Below are 19,069 nucleotides of genomic sequence, written 5' to 3'. Positions count from 1 at the left end.
GAAATAAAATCAGAAAGATTGGCTATATCTACAGGAGAAATTTATAAAGGAGGCAAAATGACTTTCAAAAATCCTTAGAATTCCCTCTTTTCTATGGAGAGGTGGAGGACTATGTGGAGAATATTGCATAAACTGCCAGACTTGTTCAATGAGTAATACTGACCTGACCTTCCCTGCTCTTCCCCCCAATTTATCATCTTCATTACAAAGGAGAGGAAGGAATGGATTCAAAAATGAAGGTGATATAAAATAAAAAAGATGATATTTTGCTTAGATGAAAAGTAAAGAAAATCTTTAAAAAAAACTCAGAAACACTATAAAGTTCTCAAAAGAGAAAGGTTTCCCCTGAAATGGAAAACACCACCAACTATATCATCATTGCTCCCTCCAAAAAGTCAACCAAGAAGACATCAATAAGTACTTTCCCATTTCTCAAAAACTTTTATGATTTATGCATATACTTGATGGTATCTTTGATGAAAATACAACATTAGTATTATGAAGGGAACAGATTGGCTTTTGCAGACAATTTGCTTAATTAACAGAGGTTTACCAAATACAAAAACTTAGCTGCCCTTGATGAGTTCAAGACACCATGCCCAGATGAACTACATCTTCGAGTACTGAAAACCTGGCAGCTGTGATGGCTGGACCACTGCCAGTGACCTTTGCGAGCCTGTGGAGAGGTTACATCGTAGAAAAAAAAAATTTAAAAACACAAGGACACTGCAGATTGACGATGAAGCAGAGAATTTATAACCAAAGGACAGAAGAGATCACAAAAAACATAAATAAACCATTTTGATAAATGTAAAAGTTACAGGTTTGGCTTTTTATTTTTTACAAAAATCATTGTATTTGGAATAAAAGGAGAAACTGTTTAAATATCAAAATCAGTATCACTGATTTTATCTCAGTGATCTTTATATCAAATCTTTAAGAAATCTAATACCCAAAATGGAGGGAAATATTACAAATTTAAGACCAAACATCATAATCTAATAAATAAGTGGTCAAAGGGTATGAATAGCTACCAGAAGAAAATTAGTAAACCATCAGAGCCACATATTTTAAAAATGCTTCCAAATTAGGAATGAGATGAGAACTAGAAATAAATACAGCTCTGAAGTTTAACCTGATACCCGTCAGGTTGGTATCAGACGATAAAAGATGGAAATAACGTCTAGATGTTACAATTTAGTAGAACTGGATTTAACCCAACAATTCTGAAAAGAAATTTGGACTTTTGAAAGCTGTTACAACGCCATTCATACCCTTGGACTGAGCATTCTAATTCTTGGGCATATACAAAAAGGTCAAAGGCAAAAAGAAAGATCCCACATAAATCAAAATATTCCTAGAAGCATTTGTGATGACAAAAGAAAAAAGAACAAAACTGGTTAGAAATTCAACAGGATTTAATTCAACATACATTTTTCTTTACTTTGAACCAAGTGCTGAGGTTATAGAAACAAAACTAAAAGTTTCTAACCTCGAGAGGTTTACATTTGTGGGGAAGGGGAGGGAGATTCAATATATACAAAAACAAGTAAATACACAGTACCTGGAGAAGGGTCCAGGGGAGAGGTCACTAGCAACCAGGGAAATATGGAAATGCCTCCTCTAGGAGGGGGCATTTTAAGCCTTGAAGGCAGCTGTCCAAGAGACAGAGATGAGTCCATGCAAAACCAGAGTCAGAAATCCCAGTATCTCAATTTCACTTCATGACATGGAAGCAGACTTGCATGCTGGGAAATAACGTGCACTTAGTGTGGAAAGAGCTTGGAGCCAGACTGTGAAAGCTTGTAAAGGTAAAACAGAGGGATTTTGCATTTTATTCTAAATGCAATAGGCAGCCCTGAAGCTTCTTGAGCATGAGTCATGGACTGTAGAAATATCACTTGGGCAGCTGCATGGGGGATGGAGTGGCAAGGAAAGAGAATGGAAGCAGGAAAATCAGGAGGCCAGAACAAAAAATCCAAGGGGTGAGATAGTGGCTTTGGAATGAGTGAAAGAAAGGAGAGAGAGAGAGACTTGAGTGGTGTTGTAGAGGCAGAATTAATAAGAACTGGCAAATGATTTCATGGGGGGGGGGAAGAGTAGCAAATGAGAGTGAAGAAAATAGGTGCCCATCAAGTGGGGCACAGCTAAGCAAACTGTGGGATATGAAAAGTAATGGAATATTATTGTGCCACAAGAAACAATGAATATGAGAATTCAGAGGACATGAGAAGAGGATTCAGAGCAAGAGTTCTAAAAGCAGCAAGACATTTTGTAAAATAAGCGCATGTAAATCAAGGCAGAGCAAAGAAAGCACAATCCAGAGATACACAATAATTACAATATAAATGAAAACAATACTAAAAGGCAGCTAAACTCAAGACAAAGGCAAAGCCCAATGCTGATTCCAGAGAACAAAATGATGAAATACACTTCCCTCATCTTGGCAGAAAGGTGGGGGATTACCAATTTCAAGTGCTATACATGCCACGAAACATGATCGCTGTGGATTGGTTTTGTGTCATTATGGGAGCAGGGACAATTCTGGCACATATCTGTAGCGTGAAAAACATAAAAGGCATCCATAAAATTTTTAAAAAGAAAAAAAGAAAGATTATCAAAAACGAAATTAGTACAGCAGGACTGGAAAGAAGCAAATGCTGTCTCAATTTTCCACAACAAAATCCATAGCCTTTGGGTTAAGGAACTTGACTTTAAAATCTGGAACATACTGTTAAAAGGGATGGTTAGTAAACATTTTTAAAAGAAGCAATGATTATAAGGAGACAGCAAAACTCAAAAAAAAAAAAAATAAAGACCTTACTAACCTTAATTTTTTTCATTGAGGGGGTAGAACAAGTGAATGCTAGTGGTATAAACTATTTCTAGATTTTAGCAAAGCCTTTGAGAAAATCTGTTGTCATATACTTGTGAAAAAGAGAAGTACAAATCAAACAATACTACATGTAAGTAGATATGAAATTAGTTGAGTGTGTCTACTCAGAGTAGTCATAATTGAGAGTCTTCTCATCTGGAAAGCCATTTTTGATAATGTGCTCCAGAGATCTATGCATGACCCCAGGCTACTTAACATTCTTATCAAGATCTGGATAAAGGTATAGATGGTAAACTGATCACATTTGCCAAAAAAACCCACAAAACTGGAGGGTTAATAAAGTATTTTGGAGGAGAGAACCAATTCAAAAAAAATCTTGAAAGGTTAGAATTTTGGCTCAAATCTAATAAAATGAAATTCAACATCATCTTACTCTTGGGTTCAAAAATTCAGTTTCACAAGTATAAAATAGGATAGTTGTGGCTAGACAAGAGTTTATCTAAAAACTCTGGAAGTTTTGGTAGACTGTGAGCTCAATGAGTCTAACAGAGCAGCTAAAAAAAAAAAAAAAGCTAGCACAATCTTAGGCTCTGGAGAAAGAAGCAGAGAGTCCAGAAGGGGGGAGGTACTAAGCCCAACTGTCCTTTGCCCTGGTCAGACCATACCTAGACTACGATTTCAGTTCTAGGTATCTAATTTTTGGAAAAATACTAAGCCAGAGAGCAATTAAAGGTGGCCATCAGAATGATGGAGGACGTCGAGATCCTACCCGATGAGCCTCAGTTGAAGAAACTTGAGATTTAACCTTAAGAAGACAAGACTCAGGGGAATGTAACAGGCCTCCTCAAGTATCTGGAAGGCTCATTTGCAGAAAAAGGCCTAGACATGTTCTGCTCACATCCTGAGGGAAGAACTAGGAACAGTGAGCAGAAATACCAAAGAAGGAAATTTAAGGTTGCTAAAAGGAAAAGGTAACAAGTATAGATGGAGAAAGGTTTCCCTTTATTGGAGGTCTTCAAGAATTTCAGTGACTCCTTCTTGCCCATATTGCAGAGAAGATTCACCTTCATTTGTATTTTGGACTGAAAGATCTTGAGGCCCCTTCCAACTCATGAGATTCTGTCCATCTGCAGGGATGAGTTCCTGGTGTCTGGAATAATAATACCGGTGAAGTCGCGGATCCATCAAAATATTAAATTCCTTATTTTTTTATTCTCTCTAGAGTCCTAAAAGAAGAGTAGCTGAGTAGCTTGACAGATGCTTTGTTTCCAGGAAGAGGTTGTTAAATTCTTTCTCCGTTGTCCTCTGGTTCTAAGAGATCCGGGCAGTTTTCTTTTATGATGTCTTGAAATATCTACTCTTTTTTTTTTTTGGTTAATGCTTTCAGGTTGTTCAATGATTCTTAAATAACCTCTGCTTGATCTGTTTTCCAAACTGGTTGTTTTCCCTGGTTTGCTGGTGGCTTCGATTTTCTTCCAATCTTTTGACTTGAACATTTCTTGTTGTCTTGTAGACATTAGTCCAAGAATTCTGCTTGAGCTCACATCCAAGATCGGTGTTTCTTTGAGACTTCACCTGCAAATAGGTTAAAGTCATTCTCTTTTTGTGAGTTTGTGCTCTTACCACATTCTTATCACCATAATAGTGCTCTATGATGGGATTCTTTTTGGTTTGCTCACTTTCCCAGCCTACTTCTTTATCTGGAGCTTTATATTGGGGAGGGGGGCTCTACACATTTTGGGGAAGAAGGATATTTGGCCTGAGCTCCTTTCCTCTTGGATCCTTCTGCTTTCTTGGGGTCCTAAGTATTATGTTACTGGACTCAGGAAGAGTTCAAGCTGGAGACTTGCAAGTTTTTGATGCTCCCCAAAATAGTATGATATGGAAGGAAATCTGATCCCCACTGTCCTAGTCTGAGCTCAGCAAGCTCTTGACCCAGGTTTGCATCCGAGCAACATTCCTATGAAGCTGTCCCTAGTCGGAAGTTATAACAGACCGCTTTTAGACTCAGTCCCTATCAGCCAGCCAGGAAACTCTTCTGGTTCTGAGGCACAGAACTTACAGGATCCATCTTGGTCTAGGATTTCCGGTCAGGTTATCCCACTACAGGCTTTAAACTAGACTGGAGGCTGGAAAAGGCACTCTCGTCTGATCCTGAAGTCAGAGCCACAGCTACTGCTCAAGTTTCTGTACTTAGTTTTCAAGAAGTATGCAGCCTAGATTAGTATATATAGTCAGTATACAGCATAAGGCCTATGGCCACTCCACGTCCCAGAATGCTGTCCCTGGAAGCAGTCTCCTCAGTCAGCAATGGAGAGCTGAGTAATAAGTGGCAGAGCTGTCAGTTGGCCCTTGTTCTCAGTCTCTGCACAAGATCACAGACCTGGGACCTTGTCTTGCCTGATACCCAGAGATCCATTCTCTTTTAGGCCCCAGCCAGAAATGTATCCCTTTGGCCCACTTCTGGCCGTATCCCATCTCCTGTGTCCACAGATCTCCCTATCTCCTTAGACCAATCTGGGCTACAAATATGACTCACTGTGATTTTTTTTCTCTTGAATTTCCACAATCAGAACTTGGTCAGACATGTTTTCTTCATCTCTGATGAGCAGCTGGGCTTTCTTCATGCTACTTCTTCATGTTACTCCACCATCTTGTCTCTGTCTTCTTCCCTGCCCCTTCCTACCCCATGCTTTATCTATATATACATTATCAAACTATAAGCTTGGTCTCTGAAAACCAAAGGAACTAGGTTAGAATCCTAGCTCTGCCACTTATTCCCCATGTGACTTTAGGCAAGTCCCCCTCTCTGGCGCTCAGTTTCCTCAGTAAAATGAAAAGGCTGGATCAGACAGCCTCTGTAGTTCCATTTGGCTCTAAATCCTACCCTTCTACATAGTTCTTCTACATTCATAAACAAATCCGATTCAATTTGTTAACAAGCACTTATTAAGCACCTAATATATACACCTAATATATATATATATGGCACTGGTTAAGTGCTAGGTATACAAGGAAAAAAATGAAAAATGCTCTGTGTCCTCAAGAAGCTTACATTCTACTGGGGGATACAAGTCTACGAGACAAATCGAGAAGTGAGACAACATTAACAAGTAGGCAAATGGGGAGAGCCTTCCTGAGTGGGGGGCCCCCCCAAGACAAGCCTTAAAAGAAGCTAAGCATTCAACACCAAAGGGGTGAGGAGGGGATGCATTCCAAGCAATGAGGCATGGTTCTGTGCCAAAGCATGAAGGTGGGAGATGGAATACCATAGTCAAGAAACCACAAGCAGAACAGTTTGGCTTTAATGTAGAGGGTGAGAGAGCGAGCAACGTGAAACAACTCTGGAAGGGGAAGAAGCAGGAGCCACACAAAACTGGAAAACAATTGCAATGCGCAGGCCTAGCCACATAGAAATAAAATATTCCTCCCTTGCAAACAAAATCAAATCTAAGCCAAGAATCACAGCAAATGTCCAAGCCGTACATATTTACCGAGTAGCTATTGGCTTCAAAAGCAGAAAATACTGCTTACTTCAATCTAACATCAATGATTTAGCCAAAGATAACATTTTCGGGAATAGACACACCCATCCTGGTAAGATAAAGCAAATTAACTGAACATGAGTCAAATTTCAAAATGCTTAGGTGAATTTACCCACTACTTTTAAAAAAAAATGAATTGTTTATGACAAGAGTCATAGGGATGGATGGAAAGTGAAGGAAACCAAACCAGGAAAATAAGCTCAATAACAATTACCACAATGTAAATGGCAAGAAAAAAAAGGCAAAAAGAAGAATCTTTTAGGATTCTAATGCTCCAGTTCAACTCTAAAGGAGAGATCTGAGAGCATACCACACCCTGCCTTCTTGCACAGGTCGGGGACATGGGTGTGGAGAATCTCAGAACTGATCCACATTTCTCCTTTTTTATCCTTCGTTATAAAGAATGGCTTTCTGGTCATGGAAGGGGGAGGACATATTTAGAAATGAAAGGGTTAGAAGAGCACAAGAGAGCAATAATACAATTTTGAAGCAAAACATGCTCAGCTAGCCCCGTAGCTGCTAGCAGGAGCAGTGGCGGCTCAGAAAGCACAGCATTAACACACTGCTCTTCCCAAGCACCACTGGTTAGACCGGGTTCTTACTTACTCTTTCATCCCTGTCTCCAATGATACAAACAGCTCGGAGAGAGGGCACCCAGCGTTTAAATTCGCTCATCCAGTTGTGCAAAATTGATTTGGGAACCAAAACCATGTGAGGCCCAACGTTGTTCCGATAGTGTTTTAGGTAGCCAAGCAACGAGATGGTTTGTAAAGTTTTTCCAAGACCCTGCATTATCAACACAAAGGAGAGAAGTCACCAAACGTTGAAATAAATACTGAAACATTTTGTCAGCACTAACACTGGAATCTCCCATATGTAGAATCGTGACTCTAAAAAAGAACAATCGAAAATACGACTGGAGGAAGAGTCAACTTTGATTCTCAGTCAGTATTTACTGAGTCAACAAAAAAGGAATGCAACAACATGCCAGGAGCCACTGGAGGGATGGAATTCTAAACACATTCAATCCAATCCAACAGGCATCAATTACCTACATGCTACGTGCATGGCACCAGGCTGAGGGGCAGCGAGGAAGAAATCAAAAATGAAAATCTATCCTCCGCCTTCAAAGGGCTCAAGGTTGGGTTGGGGGGGAGAGTTGAAGGGGAAGGGTTACTATAAGAAATGCAAACAGACCCATGTACACACAGGATTATTTAAGAAGAGACAGTAGGTAGGGAAAGGTGGCTCACCAGCAAACGTGATACCCAATCCACGCCTTGAAAATAAAGAGTCAGAGGAATGTATTTCTGGCATGGAATTTTGCCTGTACAAAGGCAAGGAGATGGGAGATGGAAAGCCAAGTTCTGGAGATCAATTAGTGTGCTAATGTAGTTGGAACTGAGGAGGACCTTGAGGGAGCTGACAATCTGTTATGGGCTTCTGGACTCTTAGATTGTTCATTTTTGTGCTTATTCCTCAAAGGCTTTCCTTTAATGAGCTATTTGTGGCTATTAGTCTCCTTGTTTCTCAGCATCCTCAGAGCATGTAGCATAAGGGATGACTCTCAGGCCCTGCTGAGTTGTCTGTGGGACCCCCCCCATCATCCTATAGTCTTTCAGATGTTTAATGTTATTAGTGCACTATTCCATTATAATGGAACTTACATAGGGAGCATTCAGAGGCTTCTTTGGTTAACGGAGATTTCAGTGTAGCTCCAGAAGCCAATAACTGGGAATGTGCCCACGAAGTCCTCCCAGAGGAACCCCATCCTACCAGAGGTGACTCTAGAGTCTTGAAGATTCTGGCAGGGTTCAAGTGAGCTACAAAGTGTTCCAAGGCAATCCCAGAGGTAGCTAGAAAGCACAGGCCTCTTTCCCATGGCTTCAGGTTGACCACTAAATAATCAATTTCTTTGCCATGGTGGATATTGATCGCCACTACAGCAAAGAATGACCAGGTAGTGTCAATTCAACTCCACAGACATTTATTAAGTACCTACTGTATAAGATAATGTGCAAAGCACCAGAGAAACAAAGAAAATCAAAAAAAAATCTCTGCCCTTGGAAATCAATATGGAGTCTATCAGAGTAAACTAAGTTAACCAAATCAAACAGCTTCATTCATTTTTATCGCCTGCCATTCCTTTTAGCTAAAACACAGCCTAGAGATGATGCTACCATGAAATCTGCTACCTATTTACAAATTCATTTTAGAGCAAAGAATTCTGGGTCAACCCCGAAGCTGTAAAATAGCACCAAGGCAAGGGAAAGGAACACAGTAGTGCGGGTTAAAAAAACGCTACCTCTAACAGAACAATGGAACCTAAGTCAGGAAGATCTGACTCTGAATCCCGCCTCATTCACTTAACAGCTACGTGACCCTGAACAAGTCCCTTTGGTTCTCTGAGCCTCAGTTCCCTCACCTGTAAAATGGGGATAACAATAAATAACACAGTCATGTAGTCATGAGGATGAAGTTCATCAAGCACTTTGCACACTCTGAAGCACTGCAGATTTGCTAGCTGTCCATATTACATATGAAACAAGAGGAAGGCTGACAAATTTTAGGAAGGAAATTAGACTATGTAATATTAATAATATGTAATATTACATATATAAATAACATACGTAAACTGTATAATTTAGAAATGTTACTAGGCATTCTGCATAGGTGCTACCCCAAAAGGACAATATGAATTAACTGTAGTCTAGAGGCAATGGACAAGCTTTTTCCATAATTAAAACTATTTTCTTTCCCTACAATGAAACAGAGATAATTCAGATTTATTTAAAGCCTTTGAAAGAAGAGGCAGTCTGTATAATGACTCCAGCGATTTCACAGCTTGGCATATACCCCAGGGATGTCGCTGGCAAAAAGAAAGCTCTCTTTATACCAAAATATTCATAGCATCACTTTTCATAATAGCACAGAATTGTAAAGCCAGAAGACGCCCATTGACTGTTTAAATAAATCTTGACACATGAATGTAATGGATATTACAGTGCAGGACCAACAATGGCAACAACAATCAGGATGATAGATACATAATGCATGGGGAAGACTTACCTTGACCAATATAAAATGAACTGAAGTAAGGAAAATCAGGAAAAATACATGCACAATGCCTACAACATTACAAATGAAAAGAACAACCAATCCAAAAATATATCTCCATATTCTAAACAACAAGCTTGGTCCTAAAAACGAGGCAGAAGACGGTTCCCCCAACTCCTTTGCAAAGATGGGACTTGACAGGTAGAGAAAACCGGACTTTAGGTCAGATTTGTTTAATGTGTTCAATGGTTTTGCTCCATTGTTTTTCTCTTATTTCTTTTCCCCAAAAATCTCGTTATAAGAGACAACTCTCTGAGGGGGAGAAGGAGTGAGACCTAGGGGAAACTATAGGCACTGTAAAAACAAACAATAACAATGAAAATGGACTGAAGAAGAAAAGAGAGGGAATCCAGAGCCCACTCTTTTGCTCCTGGTTCCTTACCATTTCATCTGCCAGAATGCCATTAACTCCATTTTCATAAAGGGAGATCATCCAATTCAGGCCCCTAACCTGATAATCTCGCAGTGTTCCTTTCACATCTGCAAAATTAAAATTAGATCAACACTTTAACCATAAAGTGTCTTTTTCTTAAAGGCACCAACTTATGATCTTCCTAAGCCAGTCTGGAAAACATCATCCAGACTTGGTATTACTCACATGAAGGAGACACTTCAAATCGAACACAAACTTTCGATGTATTATGATTCTCGAACAACAGGTCTTCATCTTCTTCTCGCTCAGTCCGTCTACAGCGGAAACTGAAAGGGACAATAAAGAACTGCCTACCTTTGCGTTCAATATGAGCGTGAGTTTTAAAAAGTAAAATGATGACAACTTTCTTATCTTCTCTGTAATTTGATAGGACAGATTTGCATTCTGGTTAACCCTGGAATAAATCATCATTAAGCCTGACTTGGGAACTTCTGGTGGAAAGAATTCTTGCCAACTTCATAGCATAATAACTAAGTTTACCACAATTTATTCATATGTGACTGAAGTTCTAACATATGACTAAAGAGAGAAAGATGCAAACGTACTCCCCAGCTGAAAGAAGACTTTGTTTTTCATCATTCTTCGCATGTGTACATGCCCCTTTCACCTTCGGTGGGGATGTTGGCAATTTCTGAGTTGTAGGTTGAATGAAATGAGCAAAAAGCTCCGTCTGCTTCAGTAGAAATTCAAATCTTTTTGCTCGGTCTGCTTTCTAAAAAGAAAAAGAATACATTTATAACATCTGCCCATTGTTATTAGAAGTAATGAAATAATTTTTTCCTCATTCTTAAAAATCCTTGTTAAAAAACAGTCAAAGAAATGTATCAGTGTTATTTCATAAGAAAAAGGGGGAGTTGATTTCACCAATAAGAAGATGTGGGGGCAACTAGATGGCATAGTGGGCAGAGTAGTGGCCCTGCAGTCAGAAGGACCCAAGTTCAAATTTGGTCTCAGACACTTAACACTTCCTAACTGTGTGAGCCTGGGCAAGTCACTTAACTCTAATTGCCTCAGGAAAAAAAGAACAACAAAAAGATGTGAAGAGATTGAATCTTTTCAACCAAAAAATCCTTCTTTCAGGAAACTACTACTTGTTTAGTAAATAATCCCCCCTCAGACATCTGGCAAGTCACTTTCCCTCCCTGGGCCTCAGTTTACTTGTCTGGATAACAATGGTGTCCTATGGATCAACTCTGAGGTCCCTTCTAATTCACAATCTATGATCTTTTCAGTACAATTAAGTTAATAACCCAGTCACTTAGTAAGTCCCTGAAAATAAGCAGCATGGTCTCTTTTAACAGTTAAGACCAAAAGAACATCATCTTCCTGAAAAAAGATATGGTAGCTTTATTTTTTAAAAAATGATATGGTATTATTCTTTTCCAAACTAACAGAACTTGAATCCAGTTTTCATTTACAGAGCACCATATATAATGCACTATACTGTAAAGTGCCTAAGAAATATTAAGAAATTTAATCTTCTTAATCCTGTCAGGGAGATGTATCATTAACATCATTTTACAAGTGAGGAAACTGAGGTTCGGGCATAGTCTTCCTCATAATATAAAACTTTCTATAAAATTCGAATATAACCCGTAACTATTAATGAATGACATGATGCCACATGCTAAAACTTTTTAGGAACCTACAAACTACAACTGGAAATCAAGTCTAGCTTATTTCCTCTCCAAAGCGTTTCATTCAATAGCATTTTACTAGTCTGACAAACATTTCTCCATTCAAATTCAGTAATGGTGATGCTTGTATTACATCAATATCTAAGAATTTTCACTGGCTGTCCCCTATGCCTGGATCGCTCCCTTTCCCAGCTTCCTGAAGGCTGCCTTCAAGTCCCAGCGAAAATCCTACCTTCTCCTGGAAGCTTTTCCCAACTATTCTTAACGTTTTCCTCTTTTAATGTATGCTCTTGTATTTATCTTCAACCTAGCTGGTTTATACCTCTTTCCTTTTCACCTTCCCATTAGACTCCTTAGAGCTTCTCAAGGGTAGGGACAAAGGCAAAAAAACAAAAAAGGCCTTTATTTGGCTCCCCAGTATGGGGCCTGGCACCTTGTTGGCACTTAATAAATAAATGCTTGCTGCAAGACAGTGATTAGGTCATTCACTGTATGAAAGCTTGAGACATCACAATATTCGAGATTAATTCTTAAAATACAATATTGCTTCATGCCACAGGAGAACAACATGGCATTTGCCTTTGCTAGAAAAGCACTACCCTACAGTCAGATCAGAGGATCTCTTGAGGCAAATCAAACAATCCCATTTCCCAGATAAAGAGCAGAAATATAGAAGCCTACAATGGCTCACTCCATCTCCTGGGTGAAAAAGGGACACTGAGTGCTGGTTCTAAGGGCACAGGAGTGAGAGCACCTGGAACAGCTCTTTGTCTGCCTCTCAAATTTATGTTAAACATTTTCAAAACAGCAGCTGGGAGAAACCTAAAAAGTGTCCATTTCATCTTGTCTCCTGAGGATGATTATTCTTATGGCCAGTAAGTAACATATCAGCTGTCTGTTTTAGGGAATGGAAATTTGGGAAAATAAAGTGCTTTGCTTTTCTTGGGGGTAGTTCCAAGGCGCTAATGGCATCCCCTTTGAGCAGCAATCTAAAAACAAACATGTGTGATTTCTCGCTCAACTCTGCTTTCTCTCTCTCTCCCTCATATCTCTGCTTTCTCTCTCTCTCTCCATCTCTCTCTCTCTCTCTCTCTCTCTCTCTCTCTCTCTCTCTCTCTCTCTCTCCATCTCTCCTCTCTGCTTTCTCTCTCTCTCTCCATCTCTCCTCTCTGCTTTCTCTCTCTCTCTCCATCTCTCCTCTCTGCTTTCTCTCTCTCTCTCCATCTCTCCTCTCTGCTTTCTCTCTCTCCTCTCTGCTTTCTCTCTCTCTACATCTCTCCTCTCTGCTTTCTCTCTCTCTCTCCATCTCTCCTCTCTGCTTTCTCTCTCTCCTCTCTGCTTTCTCTCTCTCTCCATCTCTTTCTCTATCTCTCTCTTTCTGTTTCTCTCTTCTAGCTTTCATTTAACAGCCTCCTCCCTTTCCCAAAAGTGACCCAAGAATAATAATCATAATTAATAATAGCTAACATTTCTGTAGCACTTAGAAGGTGCCAGGCCCCATGCAGAGCACATTACAATTATTCTCTTAATTCTCACAACAGCTCTGGGAGGGTGAGAAGAGGTGTTAGTCAAAATAAAAGCCCTACAAATTAATACATAAACCTAAATTGCAATCTGAGAAATGTGGAACACAGAGGGAGTATCTTCCCTTAGGAACTAATCTACCCACATCACATTTCTTTCATCTTATTACAATTCACTCACAGAAGATACACAGGTTCATGAGGAAAGTGATCTGGGAATGCCTCAGTTTCCCCAGCTTTAAAATAGGGTGAATAATAATAGCACCTACCCAGCAGGGGGGGCTATAAGGTTCAAAAGAGATCACCCAATTAAAGTGCTATGAAAATGATGTCTTCTATTATCTCAGCTATGAAAGTCTTGGCTATTATCATTCAGGCTAGGAAAACTCAGGCTACTATTATTTACTGTTGCTACTTAAAGTCTAATAGGGTGGGAGAAAAAAGGCCCAGGATGCTACTCTCAGAGGAGGGTCCAAAAGCTCACTGAGGAAAATTATTCCTTAAAAATTAGACCTAACCTAGGATATACTATAAGATATTTAATATGTATGGGAAAGCCTGCCATCCAGGGGAGGGGGTGGAGGGAAGGAGGGGAAAAATTCAGAACAGAAGGGAGTACAAGGGATAATGTTGTAAAAAAATTACCTATGCATATGTACTGTCAAAGAAAATGTTATAATTATAAAAATTAATAAAAAAAAAAAAAGAAAAAAAAAGTGAAAAAAATACGAAAATTAAAAAAAAATTAGACTGAGATTATTGTTCTGTAAGAAATGACCAGCAGGATGATTTCAGAGAGGCCTAGAGAGACTGACATGAACTGATGCTGAGTGAAATGAGCAGGACCAGGAGATCATTATCTACTTCAACAACATTATATGATGGTTAATTCTGAGGGACGTGGCCCTCTCCAACAATGAGATGAACCAAATCAGTTCCAACAGAGCAGTAATGGACTGAACCAGCTACACCCAGCGAAAGAACTCTGGGAGATGACTATGAACCACTACACAGAATTCCCAATCCCTCTATTTTTGCCCGCCTGCATTTCTGATTTCCTTCACAGGCTAATTGTACACTGTTTCAAAGTCCGATTCTTTTTGTACAGCAAAACAACTGTTTGGACATGTAGACATATATTGTATTTAATTTATACTCTAACATATTTAACATGTATTGGTCAACCTGCCATGGGGGGAGGGGAAAAATGAGAACAAAGGGTTTGGCAATTGTCAATTCTGTAAAATTGCCCATGCATATAGCTGGTAAATAAAAACTATTTAAAAAAAATTAGAACTGAGGAAATGGAAGCTAATGACCTTATGAGAAATCAAAATACAATAAAACAAAATCATAACTACTCCAAGTTGGACCCTCCTTGGCTATAAAACTGGGGAACTTGCGGTGAAGAGTGTAGCATTAGCCCAAAATCCAGAACCCAAGAAGCACTAGAGACCATGTGGAAATTTCTTTGGTTCTCTTAATATCCCACTTTTTTGCCACCTCCCACTGCAATAAAAAATAAACACCCCAATCACAAATGGACTCAAGCAAACCCACATACCATCCTCTTTTCATAATTAGGATCATGTCCTCTTTCAGGTCTGCAATCTTTAGCAGTTTTCGGGTCAAAAGTAGGGTCATTTTTCTGGAATTTTCAAAAACAAATAAAGGTCAGTAGATGAAGAGACACATTCTACAAACAACAACAGAAATGTTCTCAGTTGACTCCTGAAAAAATTGATTTTAACAACAAAGTTTGAAAGTTACTTAGTTATGTGAACCTGGACAAATCACTTCATCCTGTTTCCCTCAGTTTCCTCATCTGTAAAATGAACTACAGAAGGAAATGTCAAAATGTCCCAATATCTTGGCCAAGAGAACCCCAAATGGGATCAAGGAGAAATCAAGTTATCCTGAAAAAACTGAATAACAAAACGCCTTCATTACTCTATTCAGAACCCAGGCTACCTAAAGGCAAAAACCTTTGAGGTGTAGTCTCCCCAAAGAAATGTAAAGCTCCTTGAGGGCAGTGACTGTCTTTGCATTCCCTCCCACCCACCCTAAATAATTTTTTCTTTCCCCAATTGAGTCCAAAGTTGCATCACTGAATGGAATAAATTTTCATTAATTGAAAATTAGCAATGTTCAGTATATTTGAACAACCTAAAACATACTGTTTCGTTGCTAATACCCCAAAGTTAAAGAACATGATTAAAATGCAGAAATTCTGATCTCCATTCAAAGAAATAAAATGAGTTTTAAAAAACAATTTGCAAAAGCTTCTAAAGCACGTGTTGACAACTATTTTTATATGTAATTGGAAACTGGAAGAAATAAAATATTAAATGAAGGAAAGAAGGAAAGCCAGGGATAGCATTTTATTTTTTTTTTTTATTTTTTTAACCTTTATTTTATTTTATTTTATTTTATAACATTATCCCTTGTATTCATTTTTCCAAATTATCCCCCCCTCTCTTCACTCCCTCCCCCCCCCATGACAGGCAATCCCATACATTTTACACGTGCTACAATATAACCTAGATACAATATATGTGTGTAAATACCATTTTCTTGTTGCACATTAATTATTAGCTTCCAAAAGTGTAAGTAACCTGGGTTGACAGACAGTAGTGCTAACAATTTACATTCGCTTCCCAGTGTTCCTTCTCTGGGTATAGTTATTTCTGTCCATCATTGATCAACTGGAAGTGAGTTGGATCTTCTTTATGTTGAAGATATCCACTTCAGGGACAGCATTTTAATAAAAGTTATGTTTTGATTAATGGTTTTTAAAATATTAGCATTAATTACAAGACACTTGTGATGGAAAGTGCCATCCAAGTCCAGTGGATCAAAGTGTATATATACTGTTTGCTTGTATTATTTTTTCTTTCTCATGTTTTTTTCCCCTTTTGATCTTTGTTTTTGCACAGCATTGCGAATATGGAAATATGTTTCCATATAGTGCACAGGTTTAAGGGGGTGGGGAGACAGGAGAGGGAGAAAAATTTGGAACAGGTTTTGCAAAGGTGAATATTGAAAACTACTTTTTCATGAATTCAGAAAATTTGGAACACCAGGTTTTCCAAAGGTGAATATTGAAAATTATTTTACATGTATTTGGAAAAATTTGGAACACCACCAGATTTTGCAAAGGTGAATCCTGAAAACTAACTATCTTTGGATGTACTAGGAAAAATTAGGAATACCACCTTGTTTTCCAAAGGTGAATATTGAAAGCAATTTTTGCATGTATTTGGAAAAATTTGTACCACCATGTTTTCCAAAAGTGAATATGGAAAACTACCTTTGCATGTATTTCGAAAAATTTGGAATACCACCAGGTTTTCCAAAGGTGAATAGTGAAAACTATCTTTGCCCTTATTGGCAAAAATTTAGAACACCAGGTGGTCCAAGGGTAAATATTGAAAACTTCCTTTGCATGAATTGGGAAAATTTGGAACACTAGGCTTTCCAAAGATGAATATTGAAAACTATTTTTGCATGTATTAGGAAAAATTTGGAACACCAAAAGGTTTTCCAAAGATGAATATTGAAAACTGCTTTTGCATGTATTAGGAAAATTTTGGGACACCACCAGTTATTGCAAAGGTGAATATTGAAAACTGCCTTTGCATGTATTTGGAAAAATGTTGCAAGGTAAATATTGAAAACTAACTATTTTTGCATATATTTGGAAAAATTTAGAACACCACCAGGTTTTCCAAAGGTGAATAGTGAAAACTATCTTTGCACATATTTGCAAAATATTAGAACACCAGGTGGTCCAAGGGTAAATATTGAAAACTGCCTTTGCATGTATTTGGAAAAACTTGGAACACCACTTTTTCCAAAAGTGAATATTGAAAACTGCCTTTGCATGTATTTGGAAAAATTTGAAACACCACCAGGTTTTGCAAAGGCAAATATTGAAAACTAACTATCAGGACAGCTAGGTGCTGCAGTGGATAGAGCACCAGTCTTGAATTCAGAGGACCTGAGTTCAAATCAGGTCTCAGACACTTAACACTTCCTAGCTGTGTGACCCTGGGCAAGTCACTTAACCCCAGCCTTGGGGGGGGGGGGGAACTATCTTTGCATGTTGTTAGGAAAAATGTGGAACACCACCACGATTTGCAAAGGTGAATATTGAAAACTATCATTGCATGTACTTGGAAAAATTTGGAACACAACCAGAACTTGCAAAGGTGAATAATGAAAACTATTTTTGCAGTATTTGGAAAATTCTGGAACACCACCAGGACTTCCAAAGGTGAATAATGAAAACTAACTATCATTGCATGTATTTGGAAAAATTTGGAACACCAGGTTTTCCAAAGGTGAATATTGAAAAGTATCTTTGCATATATTTGGAAAAATTTAGAACACCATCACAATTTCCAAAGGGGAATATTGAAAACTACCTTTGCATGTATTTGGAAAAATGTGGAAGACCAGATTTTGCAAAGGTAAATATTGAAAACTAAACTATCTTTGCATGTTATTAGGAAAAATTTGGAACACCACCAGGACTTGCAAAGGTGAATATTGAAAACTAACTATCATTTCATGGATTTGGAAAAACTTGGAACACCACCAGGTTTTCCAAAGGTGAATAGTGAAAAGGATCTTGGCACGTATTGGCAAAAATGTAGAACACCAGGTGGTCCAAGGGTAAATATTGAAAACTGCCTTTGCATGTATTTGGAAAACTTGGAACACCACCAGGTTATGCAAAAGTGAATATTGAAAATAACTATATTTGCATTTATTAGGAAGAATTTGGAACACAACCAGGATTTGCAAAGGTGAATACTGAAAACTACCTTTGCATGTATTTGGAAAAATGAAATACTCCTACCAAATAAATAACGTCAGCATTGATGTAGCACTATGCAAGCAAGAAGAGGCAAACAAGTGGTGGAGGCCGGGGCCAGCTTCTTTTTTTGAACTCTTCATCTCTCCTGCCTGGTCCAGTGCCCCTGCCCCCAGTGCCTCATTCTGGCAGGGCACAGGCCAGTGAAGTGCAACCTCCCTGAGCTGGAAAGAACTTTGGACAGCACCACTGCCAGGCAGATGCTCCCGGGAAGTCAAAAGAAAGCCAAGGAACATCCCCCCTGTGGCAGGCAGTCAGGCAGTAAACACTTATTAAGCATTGAAGATGCAAAGAATAGCAAAAACCAAAACTTCTCACATCACCCCATTTCTCCTTTTCGAAGAGAACCAGAAGCTTGCCAATACCCACTCATGGTTGTTCAGCCATTCCATCCTGTCCAACTCTCCCAGACCCCAAGAATTATACAGCAAGCTCTTCTGATCCTCCATGATCTCTCAAAGTCTGGTGTGTATAACATATTGGGGAAAGGGGGGAAAAGTTGGGGGAAATTCGGAGGTTTTGAAAATAAAAAGCTTTCATAAAAAATTTTTAAAATAAAATAAAATCATAGAGCCCTTAGGAAATCTAAAAAAACAAAAAACAAAGTCTGCTGAGGTAAGGAATAGCTGTGGGCAGTGAGGCAATGAGACTGTGCTCCAGGGGATAGACATCTGGAATGAAGAAGATTTCTCTTCCCAAGTTCCAATCTTGTCTCAAACACTTAGCATGTGGCCAAGTCACTTCACCCTGCTTGCCTCAGTTTCCTCATCTGTAAAATGAGTAAAAGAAGGAAATAAATAGCAAAGCTCTCCAAAGCCCTTGCCAAGAAAGCCACAAATGGAGCCATGAAAAATAGGACACAAATGAAAACAACTAAACAACTAATAAATTGTGGGATTTGGGGCAGCTCGGTGGCTCGGTGGATAGAGCACCAGCCCTGAATTCAGGAGGAACCGAGTTCAAGTCTGGTCTCAGACACTTAACACTTCCTAGTTGTGTGACCCTGGGCAAGTCCCAGCCTCAGGGGAAAAAAATTTTTTTTTAATTTTTAAAAAAAAATTGTGGAATCTGAATGTAGAGGAAGATTATTATTCTGTAA

The 19,069-nt window shown here is 38.8% G+C and overlaps 1 protein-coding gene across 3 annotated transcripts in view; it reads right to left on the bottom strand.

Moving 5' to 3' along the window:
- Positions 1–19,069, bottom strand: part of SMARCA1 (SNF2 related chromatin remodeling ATPase 1) — a 118,575-nt gene that overhangs the window by 92,639 nt on the left and 6,867 nt on the right. For 2 of the 3 annotated variants that reach the window (XM_074277582.1, XM_074277581.1), the window contains exons 2-7: positions 14,656–14,739; positions 10,477–10,643; positions 10,097–10,197; positions 9,881–9,978; positions 6,988–7,167; positions 554–676 (exon numbers count right to left, since the gene is read on the bottom strand). In XM_074277582.1, the coding sequence (XP_074133683.1) occupies positions 554–676; positions 6,988–7,167; positions 9,881–9,978; positions 10,097–10,197; positions 10,477–10,643; positions 14,656–14,739 (753 nt within the window). The remainder of the gene's footprint in view (positions 1–553; positions 677–6,987; positions 7,168–9,880; positions 9,979–10,096; positions 10,198–10,476; positions 10,644–14,655; positions 14,740–19,069) is intronic. The other variant, XM_074277583.1, reaches the window with a different exon arrangement.

The sequence above is a fragment of the Sminthopsis crassicaudata genome, chromosome X, assembly GCF_048593235.1.
Source record: "Sminthopsis crassicaudata isolate SCR6 chromosome X, ASM4859323v1, whole genome shotgun sequence".
NCBI classification, from domain to species: domain Eukaryota; kingdom Metazoa; phylum Chordata; class Mammalia; order Dasyuromorphia; family Dasyuridae; genus Sminthopsis; species Sminthopsis crassicaudata.
The sequence above is the reverse complement of the archived record's forward strand: the minus strand, read 5'-3'. Positions and strand labels throughout refer to the sequence as shown.